We start from the raw sequence: 26,060 nt of genomic DNA, 5'->3' as shown, positions 1-26,060 counted from the left end.
TTTTTCTGACACATACAGAACAGGGGGGGGCAAGAAGTTAAAAGGGGAACCGGCACACTTTTGTGCCAAACAGGCAAAAACATACCTCGGCCCAAAGCTTCATTTATTTACCCTCATATTAGAACATTAATATTGGATTTCACTAGAATAACACAATGTTCTCCAACTCTGTGAGCACTGCAGCTTGAGCTTGAGAAAATCAAACTATCCAGCACAGCGCTAGTAATGTAAATAAAGAAACGAGGTCTGGGGGAAACATTTCACACGAAGCAAAGGTGCTTTAGATTATTATTTAATTCCTTTTGTTTATCACCCTGCGACCCCGTGATGAAACCACCGACTCCACCGGGTGGGAATGGAAGCCACCTCACTCTCTGAGTCGTACCCGCTTTCCAGCTGGGTCAGGCAGCAACACCCTTAATGGAATATTTGAAAATTTATAGCTTGTCAGCTTGGGGCTACCGGCCTGACTTGCAAAAGCATCAGGAATATAATCCTATTCTTAGCATTATAAGAAAATCCCTTCTCAGATTCATGCAACTCGAAAGAAATCACCTCTGGCACTAATCTTGTTTTATGTTTCTTGCGGGTGGGATCATCATTCCTCGGAAACCCAGGGATCCAATAAAAAAAAAAAAAAAAAAGGAAAATGAGGCCATTACAGTGAGGGGCTTTAATCAAAAGCACAGGCTTCTGTTTATTGACTGTTGCACGCACACAAACAGGTGATCGTATATTTACACAGATGTAAACAGTCCTGCAATACAGAGTAAAAGAGAGGACACGCCATCTCCCTTCTTTCCCACTCACGCAAACACAGGTATGCGCAACCGACGTGCACTTGCAGTCATTCGACTCGCACGTTTCTTCCACACGGAGAATTTTGCAGTATAAAGATTGAACGGACCGTCTGAAAACACAAAAGCACAGCGGGCCTCTTTGGTCAGCTTACTTCAGACAAGATTTCCAATGATCAAAGCTTATCGCCATCCGGAGAACCGAGACAGAACACAGACTGGCAGAGCAGTAGGCGAAACGCCAACATCGATTCGATCTCGTCGCTGATGTCAGATTAGTTTGTGTGTCGGTTCAGGTTGCGCACAATTCTGCATGGATGTTGTTTTTAACAAAGAATACAGGATCAGTGGAGGATTGAGGCTCTGTAGAAGTCGTCGCCACCAGCATTCAAACAGCAGCTCGTCGCAAACAAAAAGTACCTGAATGGTGAAGTCAAAAGAAACAATTTGAACCATGAAGCTCTCTTTAGTTAAAACAGGAGATCATTTTCACCTTTCCATGACAGTAACTGACAAATTTTACAGCAACCTTCCAAAACACAAATAGAATAAAAACAAAGCAGCTGTTAATGAAACAAACAAAACAATAAAAAGGTCACAACATTCTTAATATTGGAGTGCAAAGTTCTCAGCTTGGGTTTTTTTTTTTTCTCTCTTCAGTTAATCATTTCCCTTCTTTCAAAAAAAATTAAATATTCAGCTACATAAACAAAGCATATTACATTGTGGAAACAATAACTCGTTATGTTATGGATCATGTGGCGACAGGAGGAATGTTTGAATATTAAAAAACAAAACAAAACTAAAAAAACTAAAAACCCAAGCAATTAAATTATAAGTTCCTGCACAGCAGAAGATAACTGTGGAAGGAAAAGCGGATGTCCAAACGTCGACTCCTCTTTCCACCTCTGTATCATCCCTAAAACAGACACAGAACTCGTATTTCTCTCACCTGTTACTAGAACCTCAGCATCATCATCATCATCATCATCATCATCTTCATCATTATACATTTAGCCCACCTCAAGTTTCTCTGCTTTTCTTTGGCTCGCCGAGACGGCAAAACACAAAACTGTTGTGTTCGGCTACGTCACCGAACGTTTTCTGGCTTCGGTCCACGTCAACACAAGTTGTTTCCATGGCGACCTCCTATCAACACTTCCTGTTCAACCCGCATTAGCAGCTGCTCGACTGTGCACCGGGAGGAGCTCACAAACACTTCCGCTCTTCTTCTACCAAAATAACCTCAACAGCGACGCACCGAGATGCGACTGCAAGTCTGATGTGACACATCTCGACACGAGGATCCTTAAAATATTTTTTTTTTTCTTTTTTCCATGGCTTTCTATGGATTTATGCCACTGTGCTCCATCTTCAACATCCAACCATGAATGAATAAAAAGCTTTCAGTGTACAGCAGAGAAAAACCTCCAGCATTAGGATGACTATTGTTCTTCGTTCACAGTAAAATTGAAAGGCTCTGCTCAGATCAGGGATGCATTCAGGGAAATAATCAAGTGGGTTTATTTTCCGCTAGGAAATTTGCAAGACTCTTCAAAAACAAAAGAAGGGCTGCAGCAGGTGTTCAGTTAATAGGTTTGTCATTGAATCAAACATGTGTATCTGCACAGATTCTTTTTCTGTTGTATTTTTGAGTAAACGTGTGCAGTTCAGTAGTAAAAGGTAATATAGCTCAGTCTCACAACTTTTACATGTTTTTTTAAAACATGACTTAGGCGGTTATGCTGTGTGGCTTAGTATAACTTCATTTTCTCATCCGTCAATCTTATTAAATAATAAAAAAAAAACTGTCAGAATCGACAGTTACGACATTTTTTTAAAAAACCAGCTGATTAATTTGGAGATCAACAAAAAAATCCCAAACAGAAACTAGTTACGTCTACAGTCAATCTCTAATTTTCCAAAATAGTTTACTAAAATCATGTGCGTTTACTGCTGATATAATATTAAGTTATTTTTCTTTCCAAACTGGGTTTCTCTAAAATCTAATGAAATGAAAAAAAATTTAAAACATGATTCATCATCACCAATTGTTAATAGAAAATGTGCACACAAAAGAAAATGGATACGAAATATGTGATTGGGCTAAAAGTATCTCAGCTCCGTTGCAAAAACGATACAAAACACTTTTAAGGTCGTCTGCACTCGGCTTTCAGAAAATGGCAAAGACACAGGAGAGAAATGGCACAAAGTTCAACTCGTCTAGATCTCGTTTTCGGAAACAACAGCCCTTCGTTCTGCTGTGAGCGACATGAGCTCCTAAAATAAGGTGTAAAGTCTCGCTCTCTATGTCACAGTCAAAGGTCATTGGGAGAGATCCACAGCTTTCACTGCCAGGTTACACTGCATCAGTGGCGTCACGTCGTTACACACAATTTACAAGCAAAGAGCACGAACTGACAGCCCAAACACCCACTGAGTATATTGCTACCGTATGGACAGAGGTGATTTTTTTTCCTTCTTCTTTTATACAAAGGAAAACTGAATGACTGCCCAACCTGCAATGGCTCTGCTATCCAGAGTTGAACCAGCATTGGGCTGCCATGCTTCAAACTACAATTCCCAGGCACTTGATTGTAACCAAATGTACAGTGAAGTTGTCCACTGGGTCGGCTTGCCTCTGATGCACAGAGGGAAGGCAGCAACATTCAAGGTCAGACCCCGAAAAACACAAAAAAAAAAACCCTCGCGTCCAACACGAAGAAAAACGACAAGCATCCTCAGCATGCATATCAAAGTTATAGTCCTCTGGGATATACTGTACATCAACAAATTATCTATTGGTTGCATTTACACACTAACACATGCTGCTAGACCTCTGTGCAATGCTACAGTAAAATGACTGACGCACAAAATGTAAGCATAACTAAGTAAAACTGACCTCCAGTTGTAGTACCAAAGAACCCTGCAAATAAATATGTCTATATTACAGTGATGGCGAGCGCCAGAAAGGTTTGGAAATGAGCAGAAAGACAATGAGGTAGAGAAAGTGATTTGTCATGAGGGGAAGTGGGAAAATGTAGGTGTGTGTTGGTGCGGAGGAGGAAGGGTGGAGTGACAGAGGAACAGAAGCAAAAGAAAAACAATGAAAGAGTGAAGGAAGAAGAAGAGGAGGAGGAGGAGGAGGAGGAGGAGAGTCGGGTCTTCCGTTTGTTGGCTCGGGTCAGTTTGGGGGTCGGACGGGTCGTTCGGGTCTGACGCCGTCATCACATCCTCATGCGGCGGTCTGTGAACGGCGGCTCCGAGTCGTCCATGGGCAGCACCAGGCGCGTTCCCCTCATCACCAGCTCGTTGTCTCCGTACGCCAACTCCCTGTCCAAGTCGTCAGAAGCCACGGTGCCGCCGAAAGCCGGGCCACCGCTCGTGTGGGCGCCCGTGGCGTCCGTGCTGACTGTGATGTCGCCGTAGGTCAGGCTGATGTCACCGTCTGCTAGTATGAGGTCGGAGTCGTCATCCTTCAGCTGGCACTCGTTCTACGCGGAGAGGAGGGAAAGGAAGCATAGGACGTGAACGCTAATATCTAATCATCATTACAGGAACCCATTTTAAAACTTTAAACAGGGTTCATGATTATTTATCTGCTCAGTAAAATCAAATTTGAACTTTGAATGAAGCTCCACTGTGTCACACTACTTCAAAATATAATTTTGTTGTTAAAAAAAAATAAAAAAATCACAGAGCAGTGAAAATAGCTCTTTGTCTGACCTCGTAGGCCTGAGGGCTGGTGAGGAAGCGGGCGAGGGGCCCGCAGCAGGGCGGCAGCGTGGCCGTGAGAGGGGGGCCGCTGTGAGTCAGGATGGGCTTCAAGTAGCTGAAGAGCGAACTCCAGTCAAGGATATTTCACACAGAAAATAACAACACGAGGGCTATTCAACAAAACAAGCTAAATTGCACCAGTGCAGTGTGTGACGTCATGCTGTAACAAAAAAAAAAAAAAAGAAGCAAAATATACATATTAAAGCTCAATAATTCACTTAAACTTAATATAGTTGAATGATTTTTGTGCACGGTGGCGCAGAGGTTGGCGCTCCCCATGCGTGCATGGGTTTCCTCTGGGTGCTCCATGTTTCCTCCCACATGTGAGGTTAATTATTGACCCTAAATTGCCCCTCGGTGTGAATGCGAGTGTGGTTCTTTGTTTCGGTGTGTTTGATGGACCGGCGACCGGTCCAGAGTTCATCCTGCCCCCGTCCAGTCCAGTCAGCTGCATGAACTTGCCTTCAAGGCTTTAAGTGGGGCTCCCTCTGCTGCCTGCTTAAATAAACTAAAGCCACCTTGTTCCAGTGCGCAGACAATCTGTTAGGAAAGGATACTTGTGATCGAAGTTGTACCAAATTCTGAAAAGCCAGGCACTTTCTTGTTTGGTGCTTCTTCTCTCCGTGCCATCGGTGATGCTCATCTGAGCAGAGACACATGATGTTAGTTACACCTCTTCACCTACTGCGTTACTCATATTTCTGATGTGTCTTACTCACAGAGTTATCTTGGTCGGCATCCACTCCCACCCTATTGAAGTAAAAAAAAAAAAAAAAAAAAGAGGAAGTGTAAATTAGTCAGTTATGACCTGTCGGAGGTTTAAAAGTTTCACAAAACAACGGAAGTACTGAATAAAAAAAGGCCTGAGGTATAAACCGGAGCATGAGCAGAAGTTAATATTGAAGATTTATTGTACTTTTACTTCACAAAATAAGCTTATTCAACCATAAAGTCAAGAGCAGAAAAGGGGAAATTAGATCACTGCGTCACAAAAAAAGACGCACCTTCATGACCACGGGGCGCAAATTATGACCGAGCACTTGTAACAAAAGATTAAATCAAGAATTCTAGCTAATTATAGCTGATAAGTTAATGAAAATAACCAATTTTACGTCTCCAAATCAAGTTCAATAAATCAACATGCATGCATTTGCTGTTTCTTAAAATACATTTAATGCAGTAAAGGCCCAATGCGGCCGGCAGGCCCCCCCAATTAAACTCGGCCAAGAGGATTGATTTGAACGTGAATTTCTGACGGGTGGATCAGGAAACAGATGCGACTAGAAAGAGAGAGAGAGAGTGTACCGAATGCGCTGGCAGGACAGCATCTGAGTGGTGCCACCTCCGCAAAACCACACGGTGAAGAAGACGATGAACAGAGTGGTGGTGAACATCATCTGACGGGCGTATGTGGCCGTGTCTCTGATGGACAGGGCGAACGTCATCGCGCCTCGCAGGCCTGACAAACGCAACAGGATAATCAAGAAACAAGCACGCGTAAAAAAAAAAAAAAACCAATACAAGATAAATATGATGATTTCTGTGTGCGCTGCCTCTTGCGCCACTCACCAGCAAACATCATCATGTGCTGGAAGTTGGACCCGATCTTGTTTCGACGGCCCAGATTAAGAAGGAATGAGAGAGGGTAGATGTTGGCGGCTCTTCCCAGGAACACGGCGATCTGGAAGTGAACCAGGTTAAGGAGAACAACAAAAACTAAATTCCAAAGAAGGCAAAGTGCCAATGTCGTATATGACTATAATAGTATAACAGTAACTTTTCATATAAGATGCTATAGCTCTATAACGCACACGCACACGCACACGCACACACACACACACACACACACACCTTTCATACCTTCAAGAGTCTGTCTGAGGATTCAAAGGGAACCACGAGTACTGAAATATACTTAATCAGCTTGTATTTGTAATTGCTATTTATTTAGTTATCATTGCTTTTACTGTGTTTTGTTGTGATATTTCATCTGCGTAAAACATTTTAAAAGTTGTCCTTTTTTTTCCTGGTTTTCGCTGAAAAAAACCTTCCTCGTGAAACGCTTAGAGTTGTACTAACCCGCATGAAAACTGCAACAAAGAGAAATATTGATTGTTATCAAATAGTGAATTAAAAAAAAAAAAAAAAAAAAAACTTCCTCGTGTATAAAAGATACAAAAGCTCCCACAATGAACATCGGGTTGAAGATGTGGCTCTGGAAGGTGAACAGCGTGAGACCCATGTAGGAGAAGATGAAGTTCTCGGCCAGGAAGTCTAGAAGTTCAAACAGCTGCAAAACACAAGAAACAACACGAGATGCTTTACATCCTCTTGGATCGGCCTCAGCGACTCCAACGATCGTACAGAAAAGGCGATGAACATCATTACGTTAATGTATTCGGCTGAAACGACAACGGCAGCGATCAAACCTGGGAAATGAATTGATTCCCTAAAGTTATTATATCAGGAAGGAGAAAATGATCTCTGTAACCTTTGAAATGCCTTTCCATTTAAATGGGTGTTTTTTATTATTATTTTCTCATTACATTTCCTTATCATTGTGTTTGGATCTGAATTTGTCAGGAAGAGATGATGTTGGGGGGAAAAAAATATCATTGGTGCCCCTAAAACTTAAGTGGCGATGGGTTGTCACTAGAAAATGTTTTTTCATGGTTAAAATGAAATGTTTTCTTTTACAAATGCTTCCAATTGTTTGGGAGTTTCTGTTGGCGAACAGTGGAGTAGTGGTTACAATTCTTGCAGGGCTATTTCCAGTTCAATTACAGGCTTGGTGGACTTCCTTTGCATGTTCTTCTTGTGTGAACCAAGATTTTCTCTGGATATTCCAGTTTCCTCACACAGGAATTCAATGAACTTGTCTTTTTCTGCATTTGTCCTGTGACGGACGAGAATTGTTTAGAGCTCCCGCTGTCCTTAAGTTGAATAAACACCTTTCTCTTCTTTTCATTAAATCAAAAATAAAAGAACAGACATCTGCTCAGAAGCACAATGACAAGAGCAAAGGATGCAGAAGTGTGACTTCAGTCCTGGTTCTGACCTGCTTGGTCCTGTCCTGGGATTCTGGAGACAGGTTGTTGAAGGTGTAGTGAGCCTGAGTGATTCCACAGAAGAGCACCGCCACCACACCTGCAACACACAGAGGAGTGCGCGTCAAAGCAATATAGCAACCGCACTGAGGCGAGACTCATCTGATCCACTCAATAAGGCGGATTTCTTTAGTATGTGAATATGGAATTTGCGGCACACGATGTGCACGTTACCTGTGAAACCGCAAGCTTCGGCCAGCAGGAACGTGCTCCACGACATGAGGAAGAACAGAGCCGTCTCCAACAGCTGGAAATCCCTCAGCTTGGTGAACTTGGTCACGTTCAGGCAAACAGTCAAAGAATTCAACACAATACTGCAACACATTTTTACACAAATATTGAGTCATAAAATGCCAGAAGAAAACAACTCCGACAATAGATTTATGACATGTAACACAACCATCCCCAAAGTGAAGTCTCGGATGACAGCCGCTTAATAAATAACTGAATTCAATACTTAAATATCATTATAGATCCAATTGAGTCTCAGTTTATCTCACATAATATTTTACAAGCAAAAAAAGTACGAGTAAATTTTAATTAAACTGGATAAGTATTTAACTCCATTTAATACTTTGCACCAAGATAGTTTACACAAAACCCCCTTCAATCGAGCCTTCAAACTGGGATGTTATTAATACCGGAATAAATAATTGATGCAACACGTTTCTGCCTTACAGACATGCTACTGTCTGTGGAAAAAAAAAATCTAATTAACGGGCTTTGAGAAATTAATTTTCATGCCAAAACAGATAAGCAAAAACAGCAGGGGAAAAAAAGATATGAGAGCTGTGACGACTCCGGTGGCCACCCCGAGCGCGAACGAGCCGCTGAAAACTCCGAGGAAAACCCCGAAAGACTTGAGCATGGCCATGACCTCGAAGGTGTGGCTGTTGTCCCCTTGTGGTTGGTACGCCACGATGGACCTGATGCAACACGGAGTACAAACTTAACATAGAATACACATTTACGATGTGGACGGCAGGCAACTGGCGAGAGTTTTTGGTTTACAGAGCTGTGGATACTCACTCGCTGGCTACAACTTTGGATTTCACCTGTTAAGACGTGACTCGCTGAACATTCGGATCACGAATGTGCAGCTGACAAATCTGCAGAAACTGTGCTGCTTTTCATGTCAGTGTGGATCAGAGTCTCATAATCCCCAGCACCTTTGTGGGATCCGTGTTATGAATTAAAACAGTGTAGTTCTCAGTGTACCTGACGCTGTGGCCTCGGAGTGAATAATTCAACAGCACTTTGATTAGTCGCCTTATCGAGTGAGTTTTTTGGGGGGGATAAGCCACAATTCTCAGCCATCTCTGAAGAATTTCACCACAAAACTGAGAAAAAATATGAACAGACAGAAAAGAAGATGTTTTTTCCCCTCAGAATAGCATGGTCACAACAAAAACAGATTATTTCCAATGTTTTCTATCAATATTAGACATGAAATCATTTGGCTTGGTTGTGTACAATTAGCAGTTATCACTTAGCACACTACAACCACCAACTTGATATTTTTTGTGTCCTTTATTTGTATTTACTGCACTTGTCAGTGTTTTTAATGTTGTGGCTGGTCATTTCTCGTCAGGTTTTTAAACTGGAGTTATAATGTCACATGTTCCCCATGAACTGCATGAGGTCGATTAATGTATAACTGCAGTAAACCTAAACTTGTGCATTTCTAGTGTGACACATATTGCTGTCACCGACATTTATACAAGAGGCATCCTGTTTCCATCGAGACGTTAAAGACGACATGCTATACAAGCTCAAAGACGAAGCGTCAAGAAGACCAAACCCACAGTTCCAATTCAACGGGTCAAATAGCATGAACATTTTTAGGTTCCTCTGTTGGATTATTGAAAAGCCACCATGACGACCGTTAGTCAGAGAAGCGATCAAATAAATCTTTTTATAAACATTTTGGTGAAATAATTTGTAACAAACTGCAATGCTATTTGACCCCAAAATCAGATTGGTTCACTTTCTTAATGAAGAGGGTGAATGAATCTGGTCTCTGCAGTCACACGACAAATCACCGGGCTCCTTTTTGTCTTTAAGTATTCCTGGCACGCTGCCTTCTAACCCTCAAAAAAATAAAATAAATGAATAATGCAATGTTCTGCATTTCTGGTTGAATAAGCCGGCGTCTAACAACAAATGGCCGGTGATTTGTCATGTTTGTCCCAAGGCACTGCAAAAGGCACACAAAGCCATGCTCTACTTCGTAGCACCCGTTCAGTGGGCTGGTCAGAGGCCCTCCGCGGGGCCCGGCCCCTCCGCTCTGCCTTCTATCATAATTTAGAATTCTGTGGAAAATTTCAGGTCCCGTGTGAAGGAGGAAGAAAACCGAGGGTTAGCGTCAGAGGCCACTTCCCCCTTCTGCAAGTTGGTTAATGAGAAGCCGCTGTTAGGTTAGACAAAGGTCAAGCGACTCACGCGTTGCAAACTTTAATGTGCGCCGGGGACAGATTGAAATCACGTTAATGGCGCGAGTCTGATCACAGGGACACGGGTGACTTACGAGGACAGAACCACGGCCACGGCGTCGTTCAGGACGCTCTCGCCGAACAGCAGCGCGTACAGATCCACGTCCACCTGCAGCTCGTTGAAGATGGCTAAAACTGTCACTGCGAAACAAAACACAATCAGATTCTCAGTTATTTCCCCCAAATTGAACCGAAGATTATTTACAGAAATGATGAAAAGAGCTGTGAAACAATTCTGTGCTCAACACTGTAATTAATGTTAATAATGAAAAATCACTGACTTATTTCTTTCACAATAAGTCACTGGTTTGTATTTTTTCCACCTGGAGGTAAAATCTCAGATGATTTTTGTTGATAGACCGAAATCTATGTAACCGTTTCATTTACTGTAGCCGATTATTGCATGCAAGGTGAAAATTAAGAATGTGTAAAACCTCAATATGGCATTTGGAATTAAATAATATTTAAAGTTTATATCCGACTTTACATGTACCGACATTTTCAAGAAATATTCTGAGCTTTATTAATATCAATTAAAAAAAAAAATCATTACTAGTATTATGCCACATCCTTTTCTACATTACTAAGATAAAAGCATCAACAGATGCATTAACTGATAATAGACGATGGAGCTGAACATTACTACAGATTTAACACCTATTGCAATAATAAACCATTTCCCCGACATGGTAGTGTTTGCTTCAGTTTGCCATTGTTGGTTTAAAAGAACCCCAAATGGATGTTTTTCCCGATAAAGAAACAAGAGTTACAACTACTAGATGGATAATGGTAGTAATGTTGTATGCAAATAACCTTTGGTTTCAGGACACCTTGGTTGTGTGTTACACATTAGTGTTTCCTGTAGGCAGAGTAAACATGTGTACCAGGGTCTGTGGCAGAAACGATGGCTCCAAAGAACAGGCAGTCGGTGAAGAAGAAGTCTCCGTCCAGCTGCGCCATCTGCTTCATGAGCGTCACACATCCGTACATCAGCAACCTGAGGAGAAACAACAGGTGCTTTTGTCCGTTTTCATAGACGAGCCACAGACTTTGGTTTAAAGGCATATAATGAAGATTATAAAAAACACTCTGACATCAAACAGCTTTTGAGCATGTGAAAGCATAAGCAGGCCAGCCATGTTTTGGGTTTTTTTCAGCGTTTACCCAATGGCGAAACAGGAGACGACCGTCCCCAGAAAGGCATAAGCCAGGATGGACCCCATGTTACGGAAGAAATGCCTCTGAAAATAAAAATAAATTAAAAAAACAAATCACAAACTGAATGACGTTCATTCCTTCCATAATCAGAGACATGTATCTTAAATCACACGCATCAGCTCCCGTGCTTTCTGCGACTGAACATTCTACAATGATGCAGTGAATTGAATCTGAAGTTATTTGGGGCTGATTCATATGGTAGACACGAACACCTGACACAACCCTGAACAGTTGTTGGGTTTTGTAAACACACAATGTAAACACTGGGATTCAAACCAATGAACTTATGAGTTAAAAGAGTGCTTAAAATTGTACCGTACCCTTTTCAAGCTGTAGCCAGCATGAAAGATGATTGGTGGAAGGAGGATATTGAAGAACACCTCAGGGTCAAAGGTCACCTGAGTCCCACATTAAAAAAAATAATTAAAAGACAAAATTCAGAAATCAAACCACCAAAACTAGAAATCACAAAGTTGTCTTAATGGACATTTCCAAACACATCCGAGATATTCTAAATTTGCTTCTGAAATGATAATTAACATGGCAGCTCATCGTGAAGTTGCTATTAAAGTCAATGGCAGGATGGAGAAAATACAACTCCTTTAAAAAGACAGGAAACCGATGAAAGTTAAAAAAAAACCTGCTTGAGATGTTAATTTTGGAATATTAAAATTTTTTTTTAAATTAAACTGCATCACTCGTTTCACTGTGTAAAGAAATGCAGCTTAATGTCTGTCAAATTGTTTGTTTTGATACTGTTTATAGCTTAAGAGAGCAATAACCTACCAAAATGAACAAATATGAAAACAAAAAACTTTTAAAATGACGTCTCCAATTGCATATCTTGAATGTGAGCTTCGGAAAAGTTTAAACGGAAGACATTTCCTGAGAATTATGTGAATAACTGAGAATAAATTTCAGGTTTATCATCCGTTTATTTAGTCAGCTGTGACATGGTCCATCGTGAGGTACGTCGAAAGAATTAATTCATTATATGCATTCAGACAGGGAAGTGAAGTTTACTGTACTTTGCGCAGCATCTCATTGTCCTGTACGTCGTCTCCCTGGATCTCCCCTTTCAGAGTGTACTCGTAGAACCTGCCGCTGACGTTAACCAGCAGAGTGGCCGGGCTGGCGTTGACGTGGCAACTCATCGTGACGTTGCTGATGTCGCGGGGCACGTGAATCCCGTACCGCAAGATGACGCCGACAATCAAGCCTGAAAACAGAGAGATGAAGACAAACGAGAGGCAAAAAGACTAAGAGGGAGGAGATATCTGGATTCTGGGGCATCAACGCTTTTTTTTGGGGGGGGGGGGGGGGGGGGGGGAATGACCCATTTCAGCATGAATTATTCTGTCAGAGTTGTATTAAATTAAGTAATACTGTACAAATTCAGTCTCTTGTTCCACCACGGAGATGTTTTTACTGACATGGCTGAGAAGCATGCTTGGAGTAACCAACATCACCGAACACACAAAATGCAAACTTCCATCTCAAGACTGTCATAATTTAGAACAACATGTTTGTCTGTTAGGATTGTGCTCAGTCCGGGCAGAGCATTCAAAATCCATCCTGCACGTTGTCCTCCATGAGAGGATAATCTCTCAAGGTTTAGACCAATCTTACGGGAAAAAGCCTCCAGATAAAAACAGAAGGCCCTCAAAGTTTAAGGAGAGTAGTTAAGTCTTATCAGGAGTCTTTGCACAGTTCAATAAGCGATTGGGTTCAAGCAAACATAAAAGAGACGGAGATCTTTTTTTAAATGACTAATAAAGTTAGTTGGAAACATTTACATAGAATTTAATGTCTAAAGATAAATGAATTACACCACATCTGTAAATGCACACAAACATAGCCTCTAATTTGAAAGACAAAAAAAAAAAAAAGTTCATTTGTGTTTTTATGGATTAGTTTTTATAATATACATATCTATTGCTACTGTGCACGATGGAGGAAAGATCCTCCACTTCAGCTCTAATGTAATGTGAGTATTTACTCCTGGCATCAAATTCATCCTTTTGCATGTGAAGCATTGTTAGAACTTATAAGCGGCATTCAAAATCTGCTGTGTCTGTGTGATCTGGACTGGCTCCGCCCACACATGCCCATCTTGGGAAGTTCTTCCGCTCCTGGTGCCATGGGCCAGAGCAGAGCTGCCTAATTGTGGGGAGGAGTCAAAGGGAGGGCCTTGATTGGGATTGGCTCATGAAACAATATAGTTTTGGAGCAACACACTTTTTAAAAATCAAGCCAAGCCAGGGAGAGTTGGCAGACTTTCTTCACTTCAAGGGCATCATTCCCATTTATGGGGATGCATATCACAGATGGAAAGCCATTAGGAAGGGAATTTTGCACAATACAACCCCTTTAAAGATTACGACAAATAACAGCGAAACCAGAATTCAATTTGTAGGTGAAATGCACTTTTCTTGAAGGAGGTTGTATCTGATTGGCATTAACAGGTCTTATTCGGTTTAAAGGCTTTAATCTGTATGTGTGCTGTTTTAATATATGAGGAAATTAACGTTTTTGGTGCAACATTACATCAATTCAAGCCACACTAAAGAGCAGAGAAGTTTAAAATGAGCTGACTTTTTTTTTTCCTTGCAGAGTCACGAGGTGGAACGACCTTCTGTTTATAGTTGTTCTGCTCTGCAGCGGGTCGTTACCGGGCGTCATTACCGGGCGTCGTTAGACGTGAGGCCCGGTGTCGACGTGCGGCCGTGTCACGTCTGATTAACGGGAGGAAATGACAGTGACGACGTCTCTCCTCCTCTCTCACCGTAAATCATGGCCAGCCCGGTCTCGTGCAGGAACCTGAAGCGCCGGTGTTTGAACAGCCATATGGTGAGGATGGTGAGGGTGAGGAGCATGATGAAGATGAGCAGGTCGGCGCTGTCCTGCCGGTGGCTCTCCTCAGCCTTCTTCTCCGTGACGATGTTCTCCATGGCACTGTCCCGCTCCTCCAGCGGCGACTCGGCTCGGCACACGCTGATGCTCACGGAGAGGCTGACCAGCAGCAGCAGCCACACGGTCCGCGTCGCCCTCCAGGCGCCGCTGACACTCACTTTAAACGCCATGTCGGCGGCCGCGGCGGCGGGGAGAGACACCCAACTTTGTGCAGGTATAACTGTGCAGCTGCGGGGAGCGGAGCGGACAGCAGATCAGAAAGACGACAGCAACAGAAACCGACTCCGAACCGGAAGTGAAAAACGAGGTTGACATTATTTCAGCGTAAAAGCACCACAGACCTGTTTCATATTTTGACACTCGTTTTACTGAATTCCAAAATATTTATGTTATTGCAGTACAATTTGTGATAGAATTATAAATAAGACGAATAGTAATACAAGTTTAATTGTGTTTCACGTCGTCATATAAGCACAACTAGCACTATTTTGAACTTGGAACTCTTAATTTGAAATCCTTGACATGAATTCTCCTTTTTAGCACTCGTATGTTTTTTGAAATTTATTTTATTTTATTTTATTTTGCACCAGGTGACTCCACTGACACAATGCGTTGCGTTCTAACTGACAAATATATGTCAAAATATATTTGTGTGTTATTTTTGTTTATATTGTTGCAATTATAACCATCCACCCATCCATCCATTATCCATCCACCGCTTATCCTGTGCAGGGTTGCTGGGTGCTGGAGTCAATCCAAGCTTACTATGTACAAGGGTAGGATACAACCTGGACAGGTCGCCAGTCGATCACAACATCTCCCGTTCTGATTATTCAGAGGACTTTCAGCTCTACATATCAATATCAGTGAATGACCCAAAGCCCCTTATATCTGCTGAGTAAGTGCAATATTGAAGTTAACCAATGGATGTGTCTGAGGTTATTACAACCTGTTTTGTTTTTCTCTATAAAAGGCCTTGAAATGACTGTGTTGTATTTATTTGGCACTATAAAAATAAAATGCAATTGAATTGAATTGAACTTAATTGAGTTCAATTCATTGAGCTAAAACTCTCGCGAAATCTCGCGATGAACATCTTGCCACAAATGATATGTTCACGATTTTCGGAAATTTTAATATCATTGGATGTTGAACCTCTAGGGATTACAGTCATTATAAAAAAAACATGTATTATTCATTTTTGGAGTTGTAATAAATCTTATACTGTCCAAAAATGTGTATTCCTTTCTTAAAGTATATATGTAGATTTGAATTCAGGTGACAAACAAAGCGTTGTGGCTTGAAGGAAGAGATACGGAAACGCATGTGAAATCTCCGAGGGACCCTGAATCTCTCCTCGCTTTATAGATATCCTTCATGGCGGCGCTTGTATTGCGCTGCTAGACGGAGTAGATTTTTGCAGCTTTAGTCATTATATTTCATCCTCTTGAACCATTTTCTGTCACCTGGGCCGTCGGAGTCACCAAAACGATGACATCGAAAGCGAAAGGTAGGTTAGAATTGGCTGCAGTCAATTACGCCCGGTGATGCTAATGATAGCTTTGCACTAGCTTGCATATGCTGCATAATCGTGTCGTTATGATATTATTCTCACTCTAACTGTGTCCATGAAAAAGTGAACGTTTTGTAACAGTAATAGTCATATGTGTCATGTTGCGTTATAATGTGCTCACTGACCCAAGGTTTACTAATATAATTTCTCAAACAATAGCATTGATTTAGTTGACTCACTTAAACGGAGCATCGTTAAACCAAGCCATTGCCTGTGTATTGATTCTGAAAAATACCTGCTACATTTATATATTTCTCTCAGTTCACTTGTACAGTTATATTTTGTTTGGTAATCTATTAGCATTGCGTTTTAGTTCATACCTTCTCTAGCTAATAGAATTAGTCCAGATTATCCTCATAGGCAAATATTTGTGATTATCATATTTCAATCTTTGCTTTCCTCCTGTCACATGTGTTAAATTGTTCTCAAAATAATCCAGTCCAGCTGTAATTTGCTTGTCCAAAAATGAATGTAAATTTAAATTAAAACATCTCAGACAGAATGTATTGCAGAGCTGTTGTATTGTATCACGTCAGACTGTACAATGAAATGGTGGTTAAAGAGTAAAAAAACATGCAACTGGGAAACAATTTTGCATCTAAAATTGTGTCAATTCCAGCTGGGAAGACTGGCTCCAAGAATAAGGAGGATGCACCGTATGAGCTGGAGAGCCAGTTTGTTCTGAGGCTTCCTATGGTGAGACCAATGCACACAGTTATTAGTCATTTCAATCAAATTAGATCTGACCATAAGCAAACAATGACTTTTTTTTTTTGTAATTTGCAGGAGTACGCCTCCACAGTAAGAAGGGTCGCTCAGTCCAGCAGTATGAACATGAAAGACAGACTCACCATCGAGCTGCACCGTAAGCTTCTCCGTCAGCAGTCAGACCACTCAAAGTGTGATCTGTGTGACCTCACTATTGAAACACTGATTTAATTTGTCTTAAAATTGCCCTTGAAAGAAATATTTCTGGTTACATATTGACAATCCCGTCCAGAATTTTCTCTATTGAGAGTTGACACTTTTTTTTTAAACCATGAAACATACATATCCAGTTTGTGACCAGAAATCTTCCAATACGTGCATACTATTAAAACAGTATTTTGGCCAGTTGGAAATAGTAGGTTTGTGGCATTTTTGATTAGCTGGACATTATCAATTTAATTATCAATACAAGTGAGGTTTTTCATTGATTAATTGACGTGTTATTATTTCGCAAACATGTCACACTGGCTCTTGGACACACTTGTTTTCCAACTTAACACTGAGCCTATTTAGATGCACACTAAAAATCTGACCATTACTCGATTTTTAGAGCGATCTTCATCAGATTATTGAAGTGATCACATAAACAGGATAATATGATGTGCTTGATCAGTTATCTGAGTATGAAAAAATGAGGTTTCCTCTCTCCGTTCAAATGTGTTTGTGCATGCATATCTGTTTAATAGAAAACATCAGTGACATGATCACAGCATGAATGGAAGACCAAATGCATCTAGCAGCAGTGAAAAGTCAATGAAGAGTAACTTCTGGAGTGAAGCGGATGCAAACTTTGAACACTGTACTCGGGCCATGTTCAACAAGACAAGGCCACATGTTTGAAAATGATGAGAATTTTTAGTCTTGCATCACTATTACATGATGCTATTACATACATACTCCAAAATGAAATTGAATAATGGACCAAAACATATAAACCAGGGTTTTTCAATAATTGCTTTTCTGAAGTTCATGTAAACAATTTGATTAGAATGAATATCTGATTACAGCCGGTTACTTTATTTATTTATTTTCTGTTATCATGTAAACAAGCTCACGATTGATGCAATCTCATCCATTTCCCTCTGGCTGACGTCCCTCCTCTTGATCTGTAGCTGATGGTCGTCATGGCATCGTGCGGGTGGACCGAGTCCCACTGGCCTGCAAACTGGTGGATCTGCCCTGTATGATTGAATCTCTTAAAACGGTGGACAAGAAGACGTTTTACAAGACTGCTGATGTCTGTCAGGTAGACCATTCTAGAGAACTGAATGAATTTATAGACAAGTCATCATCATTGGTGTGAATTATTATAATTTAGATTTTCTCACAATAAATTACATTTGCATAACTTTTAATTAAAATGCCCAACATATTGTTCTGCTCAGTCATGATGCAATGATAATCTATGACTCATCACATAATGAAGCTCATTTAATGATTTACTTTTCCTTTTCCTGCTTGCATGGGTTAGATGCTGGTGTGTACACTAGATGGAGACCTTTACCCTCCTTTGGAGGAGCCGACTGGCACAGACCCTAAGAGCAAAAAGAAGGACAAAGACAAGGACAAGAAATTTGTTTGGAATCACGGCAGTAAGTAGATAAACACCCACACGCAATGTCAATACAGGCCGTTTAGTTTGCCCTCCACACCTAATTGACCCATTTTAAGGGCACTTATCCTGTTGTTTTGGTCTTCAGTCACCAGCCCCCTGAAGAACACGCGCAAGAGGAGGTTTCGGAAGACTGCGAAAAAGAAGGTTTTGACATTTTCATCTTCCCTCCAGCGCTCCCCTCCCCTTTTGCCATGTATCTCTTTAGTATCCCGTTTGATGATCCATTCTTTTCCCCAGCTTCCCTCCAACAAGACATTTACATTTCATAAAACACGAACAGTGGTGAAACTGAAAACCAAGATTTACATATAAATAAAGCCTTTCCGTCTTAGTTTGCCCCAAAGGCATGCAAAAAGGCGATTTCTTTATGGCTTTGATCAGAGTGAAAGTGAGTGAGCTGGAGCACTACACTTCTGCTTTGTCTTCTGAATAAATCTAACTGAAGGTGCCGAGCTGAGCCATATTGATTTGGCTCCTTCTGTTTTTAATCGCTAATGTGCTCCCTGGCACGCAGCCAGCTGCTACCTTCGTGTGCTTGCATGTGTGTTTATATGCATGTGCGTGTGGGTGGGCTAAAGAGATGTAGTAACTCTCTCTCTCTCTCCTGCAGTACATTGAATCTCCTGATGTGGAAAAGGAGGTGAAGAGATTGCTTAGCACAGATGCTGACGCCGTCAGTGTTCGTATCCTTTCAGACTCTTCAGACAAACATTCTGCACATTCGTGGGGTGGGGATGCACAATGATATTGGCAAAACATCGATGTCTGCCAACGAACACAAATAAAATAAAGCACCGGCATGAAACGCTGAGGATTGTATGCCGATTCCTTTGAATTAAGTTAATACAAGAGTCTCAGTACCGCATCAGAATATTGGCAATGAGCAATACTTTGTTTTAAAAAAATATTGGCATATCGGATATTGGCACATATCCGATGTTGTAACAAGTAATTATTTCTCTAATCAATAGTTTTGTTTAACATGGAAAGTAATACTAGTTGCCTTGGGGTTTTGAAGAATTAACTTGGGGTTGTTTGTACTGTTTAATTCAACCTCTTGTTGCAGAAACCATTCTATTTGTACTGTTTTGTCTTTTAAGACAAATACAACCCCACCCTCACTCAACATCTTAAAATAGGTTGATCTAGATCCCAACTTGGATGTCCTCGCTCCTGCCTGGCTCACCTGACTTGACTCTGTCTAATGCCTTTGTGAGAGAGATGCTCAGCGCGAGGAAGCTATTAGTGCTCTAATGAAACTCTAAACTTGCCTGACAGAATAAGAGCACAGCAGGGTTGCTTTGAGTGGCTGCTTGCTGCGTTTTAATTGAGATGGACTGTTCATTATCATTGCTTAGCTGGTCACGGCGAAGCTGGATTCTAATTATAGTTTTAGTGCTTGCATGCAGCAGCAGACACACACATGACACAAATGGAGGTTAAACTTGAGGCACTTCCTGTGGAGAATCGTCTCCTTTTTACCCTTCGAAGCAACTTCAAAGAAAAGTTTGGTGAAAGGACCTCTGGAGGTTGAAATGAGTCTGCAGCAGGTGTGTTGACCTTAACGTCCGGTGTTCAGGATGGGAAATTATAGCAGAGGACGAGTTGAAGGAAGCCGATCAGCATGGCTCTTTGGGAAACCTGGACTCCTCACCTGGAACTTCAGGACACAAGATGGGTCATGGATCTGCTGGTAAAAAAAAAAAAACATTCTGAAAGACATGATGGTAGATCTTCCCCTAATGTAACAAGTAGATGCACTGTTTGGCTTATAGAGAGATGATGCACCAATGCTTGAATAGCATAATGTTTCCTAAACAAACAGAATCATGCAACATTGTTTTACATTAATTTGGTAACAAAACCACGTCATATAACAACAGACAGTGACTTTTGTTTAGAATGTTCTCAGTGAGTTCTTTCTTTAAATACCAGTTCTGGATTGTAGGCAAACACAGCAATGACAACACACTTACTACATTATCAAATGCATCTTTCTTAACAAATGTCACATGCACACAGTGCAAAGAGTTATCATCCAATTTCTTCAGGACATTACACAAAGTGAGGTCGCATCGTCAATGTAAAGATATTACTCCGCTATTCCAAAACCACTTTCATTATGAAACATTAGAATTTTTCATTCAATCGCACAGAGTTTAGTTTAACGCTTGGGTGCCTTTTGAGGTAAAGCCAAGTATCTGAGCAGTGGTTGTAGGTCATGTGAGGAAATAACTCTAGTTTGTGAGATTCTCCACCTCATGAAGAGCCGCCGCTCCGAAATATTCTGTTTACATCAAATTCTGACCTAAATCAAACCCGAACACGCATTATGAATTCTCAACTGTTTCCATCTTTGTGCTCATGTTAATAATGCTGACGTGCGTTGTGCATGGGCAGCGCCGCGTGACGAGCTGAGGGAGATTTTCAACGACATCAGCAGCTCCAGCGAGGACGAGGAGGACGAAGGGGACCGGCATGAGGATGAGGACCTGAATATCATGGACACGGAGGATGATCTGGTCCGACAGCTCCAAGACAAGCTGAACGAGTCGGATTCTGCACAGCATGAAAGTGATAGAAACAACCAGATAGGTGAGATTATGTCAGAATTTATATACACATTCAGAGAGAACTGTGTATAAATCTCATTACATTATCATCAGGATTTACTGACAAGTAGAGGAACATTCAAGTCTACTATTTGGTGATTCAAGTGTGCTTAAAAAAAAAGAAGAAGAAAAAAACAATCTCACAGCATCACCATCAGCTTTTTGATTATGTGAGTGTTCTTTTGTTTGTTTCCTCAGTTTATGGAAACTAATCACTGAATTAATTGCAGTCATCAAATATCACTTTAATTGTTATTTAAAAAAACAGATTTCTCCTTTATTGACTTAAAATAAATACAGATCTGAATAATAACTTATTCTTGAAAAAAATCAATAATTAATATTGTTGTAATTTACACACAAACTCCCAAAGGTTTGAGCTGCAGAGAATATTCAACTAATCAATCAGCCGCTTGTCCGAGTATTGAAATGAAATCTATTCGACTCCATTTAAGTCGTTAATCAACTAAGTAATAAAATTGGCCGACCAATAACATGTAAATCTTCCATTGCTATGTGACCATTACCTGACGCATCTGTGCTTTGGCGCCATGCCCTGAAAGATGTGCGTCTGTATCCAGATGAGTTAGATAAGTGCAGCATTGGAGTTGTGCAATCTTTCTTGACCTGGCAGAGGTCGAGAATAACCTCTGCCAGGGGTTGGGATTGGATCTTTTGCATTCAGACTTCAGCACACTTAAACATGTAACTCTGTTTTTACATAAATTGGCCTGCTGTGCCCACAACCAAAGACACACACACACACACACACACACACACACACACACACACACACACACACACACACACACACACACACACACACACACACACACACACACACACACACACACACACACACACAACTCTCAGCCCTCCTGAGCAAATCCGTCTGGCAGGTGTTAGTAGTTCAGCGTGCGGCTCAGACAGATGTCCATCCCGACAGCACGGCGCATCCTTGTCTACATACACGGAGCTGTCAGTCAGCAGCATTACTGGTCAGCTCCGGCCGCAGTATCCAGGCAGAATCTCTCCCGACGTGCCAAAGATTGGCCGTGCACGTTTCTGGCATCTGCCGAGCTGTAATGAACGAGTCTGCAGAGACCGCTTTCTGCTCGATTTTGTGTATTACGACAGCTGTGTAAGAGAATTGCGAGCCAGTAGGGTGGAAGCGGTGAATGGATACTGTTGGTTTAAAAGATGGTTTACTGGTATTGGCCACAGGTTGTTGTGAGATACTATCACTTTGCCTGGATTTAATGAGATCTGTGTGGCGCCCACAGCAGGCTGATTTAGTTGTGTCTTATCGAGTTTTGTCCTGCTGGCACACGTGTCTTTTAAATGGACAGATTGTTGTCATTAACCACAATTTGTCAAACTGAAATGACCGTATTCTTGCTTTGGCAGCAAGGGAACACGCGTAACTTTGTCCTTGGCTTTGCGCGGTGCAGTGACGCTCACAGTTTACGAAACACCATCTTTGCCCAGACTGCTCTGCCTGCTCGCCGTCGCACAAGAAAACAGAAGGATAAATGGCACGCCTTTCCGAGTGCTTTCACGCAGCTCCAACACGTGAACCTTCTGTTGTTTTTCCCCTAGTTATGGAGTACCAGGTGCAGATCAACAGCATCAAGGCCAAGCTTCAGGAAACCCGGACCCGAAAGAAACAGCAGGAGGAGCTCATCATCAAAGTGGATAACCAGGCCCTGAAAGTAAGCAGTAAACACACGCTCTTATTTCCCACAGTCATTCAGAAACTAGGTCTGCATGTACAGAAACATAAACAACAAGATGCAGATGAGCTTTGAGGCAAAAGTCTTCATGCAGCATAAATTCTCTCAATAGTGTTGCAAGAAAACCTTAGAAATGGCCGATTACACACGCCGTTGGAGGCCATTTGTTTGTTTTCTTTTTTTGGCTGTTGTCTTGAATTATAAAATTTTAAATGTTACATTTCTTTTCGCCGGCAGTCTAACATGCAAGTTTAGCCACGCACTAAAACTCGTTCTTCTGCCAGGCACTCTTTAGTGGAGACTTTACAAAGAGTGAAAATGAGCAGACAAGGCCCCCTTTTTACGTTGCCATTTAGAGCGTTCATTGCCCGGTGTTGTGGGACCGTCAAAGCCCCATCTCCAGTCGTTATTATCACAGTCGCATAGAAAAGGTCAGCTGTCTCTGACTGGCATTCCAAGTGGCCTTTCTGTCAGAGAGAAGATAGTGACATGAGCAGCCCAGGCAGACGCATTTAAAACCATCACACTTTAATGAGGCTCAGCATGTCGACTCTAACAAATATTGTTTGTCTCTCCGCTCTCATAGAACCGCCTCCAACCCGTTTTGAATGAGATTATCCAGCAGGAGGAGCAGGAGATGGAGCAGGTAAGAGCCATTTTTTTCTTCTTTCATTTCTTCTTCTTCTTAAAAGCTTAGGATCAGCGCCCACTGTGAGCTTTTCTGTAGTGCTCAACATTTTGCATCAATTCCATCTCGCACAAATGTCAAACACCATGTTTGCAAATCACATCGTGCCGCCTGTCGTTTTTTTTTTTTTTTGAAGCTGACAGTTTTCATGTCTAACAGCAAAGTTCAAATCAAATCCAATGAAACTTAATTTGTCAGCCGCCAACAGCGGAGACCTTCCTGCAAGTACGGTGTTGATGCCACCTACTGTCTAGGGTTGTTGTTTGTATTGACAAACGAAGGCAGCAAATTAATGTGAAAAGACATGTTAATCATCATCCACTTACCCTCCAATTACACCCTGGGGCGGTCGGGCATCAATCACGCCTTCTATTTTTCTCTTCCCAACAGCTGGCCTCTCTGCAGGAGCAGCTGGACTCGCTCATAGAAAAGTGACCACCAGGGGGCAGCCTCATGTCGTCCTCAGTCACAAATCTTGAAGAGGATGAGGAGGACGGCCTTCATCCTGGGGGGGGAAGGAGTCTTTATCAGCATACTTGCTGTGTCACTCTTTTTCTTTTAGTTATATTCCACTCACTGCATATCAATTATTTCCCCAAAAGTTTTTCCAAAATGTTGTTGCCGTAGAAATAAACTGTTTTGTGTTCATCTCGAAAAGAATGTCTATTTTGTTTGTCAAACTAGTAACTGTTCACTAAAGTCATGCTTAGTTTATTGTGGGGATTTCCTCACTTATTTGGTAAAAGAGATGCTGAGAATGGCGTCTCAATAATCTTCATTCATGCTTTGTTGAATGAATTGATCCTCAACAGTCAGGCAGTTTATCTTTTAATGTCACTTTTCACATAAGCTCATAGCAGCTGCAGCCAGGCTGCACAAGTAGTGAGATAACTCCAGTTTGAGTCAGTTCAGGGGCTTTTTGTTTGTAGAGATTGCATGTTCTCCCAGTGCATGGGTTTTCTCAAGGTGTTTCTCCAGTATTGGGAAAAACGTGCATTTGAGAGTGTGTGTGCTGTTTCTCTGTGCCTGGGAGGCTGCAGTCTATCCTTCCTGGCAACAGTGAGAAGATATACCCTTCAGTTAACAGTGTAGAACATAAAAGGCTTTTTTTTTGTATATATTTATCTGAATATCTTCGACTCGGACCGAAAAAGAAAGCATTGTTGAAAACAGATTAATAGAAATCCTCAAAAAAAAAAAAGTGTGATTAAAAACAATCGAGTGTGGGTGATAGGACTTTTGATCACAACTATGTTTTCTGATCTGAGTCTGCTCAGATGAAACGAAGTACTCAGTGACTAATTTGGCATGAGAGAAGAAAAGGTCATTTTAAGCGCTACAAATCTGTGAGCCGCCAGCTTGCGGTTTCTCCGACGGTTTATTTAAAAGTCCATTGGATTTTAGCCTGCCACTTTCAACAGGGCTGCAAAAGAGGAAAAAAAAACTGAATTGAACAGAAGTGTAGTTCACAAAGGTGGAAACACGGTATGCTTTCTCAAGAGAAGCAGCCTCCGCGGTCATTGCCGCACGTTGACATGTCACTGTGCTTCCGGAGAAAATGTCCTTTAGGCAGATGATTCAAAATTACTTTTTTTTTTTTTCTTTCTTCTTTCCCCCGGTGAGTCACATCAGCTCCGTGTTCACGGAGGAAGAAATGAACCTTTTCACAGACAAGGACACTGTTCTTCTCACTGCGAGATGTAGAGGCGGTTTGGTTTTGTTGCAGGGCTCCGTGCTGCGTCTGGCACAAGCCACTTGGAAATTGAGCGAGACACAATCAAGTCAGAAGATTATCGGAGGCGTTATGGAGTGAAACACACTGTCCGGCGTCAGCGAGCTCTGTAACAGCTCACAGCACCTATGACAGGATAGAGGGCTGAAGCATGAATCTTGGAGGGGGGGTGGGGGTGGGGGTGGGTGGGGGATCTCACTGGGCTGCTTTGTTGCTTAAAGCATCAGAAAATACAGTAAGAAGAGAGCCTTTGTTAAACCTGAAAACATTTCAAGAGGAAAAGGCCAAAAAGCAATTCATTCAAGTACATAAATCAAATTAGGAGCAACCAATACGTACTTCAGTCATTTTCTCACTTTTGTATTCCACAAATGAACCTTTTATGTGTCAGTGTTTTCATTCAAGCTAATTATTCAAAGCTTATTTGATTCGTAAATCAAATTTAATGGAGAAAAAAAGAAATCTAAATGAATTCTTCGGTCTAATGAACGGCTGCACAGTTGTCTACTTCTTTGTTTTCTTTTATCACAGTGAGCATATCCACAGTGAGGGGAGTTCATGTGCAGAATTTGCATGTTCGGCCTCGACATGTTTGGGTTTCCTGCCCGCTGGAGACACTAAATATTTGAGTTCTTCAACATTCTTTCTTTGAATCTGTCTCTGAAAAAGTGTTGTCCTGCCTACATGAGTTTTGGTTTTGAGCCTACACAGTGACCCGACTTAATTACCACACTACAGTTTCCCGGCCTGTACACAAGGCAATATCAGCTCAGTGGACCAGGAGTTGCTCAGTGTTATGCAGCTTGAATCTCCAAAGATTAAAAAAGAAAAGAAGAAAAAAAAGAAGAAATTTCCTTTCTACAAGGCAACTGTCTTGCTCAAGGACACAATCCTGAGACCAGCGTGACCATGGAGGGACTTGAAGCAGCAGCCGACAGGTCAAACAATGAGCAGTCAACCGGAGAGCTCCTCATCTATTGTTAAATCAGTGTTTCACAGTCCTGGGCAGGTGGTAGATGTCTACCTGCCTGGACTCCT

General features: G+C 41.6%; 2 protein-coding genes across 2 annotated transcripts; one reads left to right on the top strand and one right to left on the bottom strand.

The window, feature by feature from the left end:
* Positions 1 to 672: 672 nt before the first annotated feature.
* slc9a6a (solute carrier family 9 member A6a) lies at positions 673 to 14,533 on the bottom strand. The gene is made up of 16 exons (XM_080501959.1): positions 14,174 to 14,533; positions 12,417 to 12,607; positions 11,709 to 11,786; positions 11,335 to 11,411; positions 11,055 to 11,167; positions 10,206 to 10,311; positions 8,463 to 8,604; positions 7,853 to 7,958; positions 7,630 to 7,718; positions 6,748 to 6,861; positions 6,144 to 6,255; positions 5,880 to 6,033; positions 5,294 to 5,324; positions 5,132 to 5,217; positions 4,524 to 4,629; positions 673 to 4,291 (listed from the first exon to the last, which is right to left on the bottom strand). Exons 1-16 carry the CDS (start codon positions 14,469 to 14,471, stop codon positions 4,025 to 4,027), a joined length of 2,070 nt encoding a protein of 689 aa, XP_080358085.1. The 5' UTR covers positions 14,472 to 14,533; the 3' UTR covers positions 673 to 4,024.
* Positions 14,534 to 15,659: 1,126 nt separating this feature from the next.
* Positions 15,660 to 23,938, top strand: taf7 (TAF7 RNA polymerase II, TATA box binding protein (TBP)-associated factor). The gene is made up of 12 exons (XM_080501918.1): positions 15,660 to 15,811; positions 16,494 to 16,570; positions 16,661 to 16,739; positions 17,755 to 17,888; positions 18,114 to 18,234; positions 18,343 to 18,401; positions 18,868 to 18,940; positions 19,837 to 19,950; positions 20,658 to 20,852; positions 22,469 to 22,581; positions 23,189 to 23,248; positions 23,681 to 23,938. Exons 1-12 carry the CDS (start codon positions 15,793 to 15,795, stop codon positions 23,723 to 23,725), a joined length of 1,089 nt encoding a protein of 362 aa, XP_080358044.1. The 5' UTR covers positions 15,660 to 15,792; the 3' UTR covers positions 23,726 to 23,938.
* Positions 23,939 to 26,060: the final 2,122 nt, after the last annotated feature.

Source organism: Blennius ocellaris, assembly GCF_963422515.1.
Source record: "Blennius ocellaris genome assembly, chromosome: 9".
Taxonomy (NCBI): domain Eukaryota; kingdom Metazoa; phylum Chordata; class Actinopteri; order Blenniiformes; family Blenniidae; genus Blennius; species Blennius ocellaris.
The sequence above is the reverse complement of the archived record's forward strand: the minus strand, read 5'-3'. Positions and strand labels throughout refer to the sequence as shown.

What these genes read in the sequence shown, in the direction of transcription:
- slc9a6a (XM_080501959.1), bottom strand. Translation starts at nt 14,471, where the DNA reads ATGGCGTTTAAAGTGAGTGTCAGCGGCGCCTGGAGGGCGACGCGGACC. An exon ending in CGGGCTGGCCATGATTTACG is followed by an intron (nt 12,608 to 14,173) that starts GTGAGAGAGGAG and finishes CTCTGTTTTCAG; the next exon opens with GCTTGATTGTCGGCGTCATC. An exon ending in GTCTCCTGTTTCGCCATTGG is followed by an intron (nt 11,168 to 11,334) that starts GTAAACGCTGAA and finishes GTTTCTCCTCAG; the next exon opens with GTTGCTGATGTACGGATGTG.
- taf7 (XM_080501918.1), top strand. An exon ending in ATTTGTTTGGAATCACGGCA is followed by an intron (nt 18,235 to 18,342) that starts GTAAGTAGATAA and finishes TTTGGTCTTCAG; the next exon opens with TCACCAGCCCCCTGAAGAAC. An exon ending in AGGAGCAGGAGATGGAGCAG is followed by an intron (nt 23,249 to 23,680) that starts GTAAGAGCCATT and finishes TCTTCCCAACAG; the next exon opens with CTGGCCTCTCTGCAGGAGCA.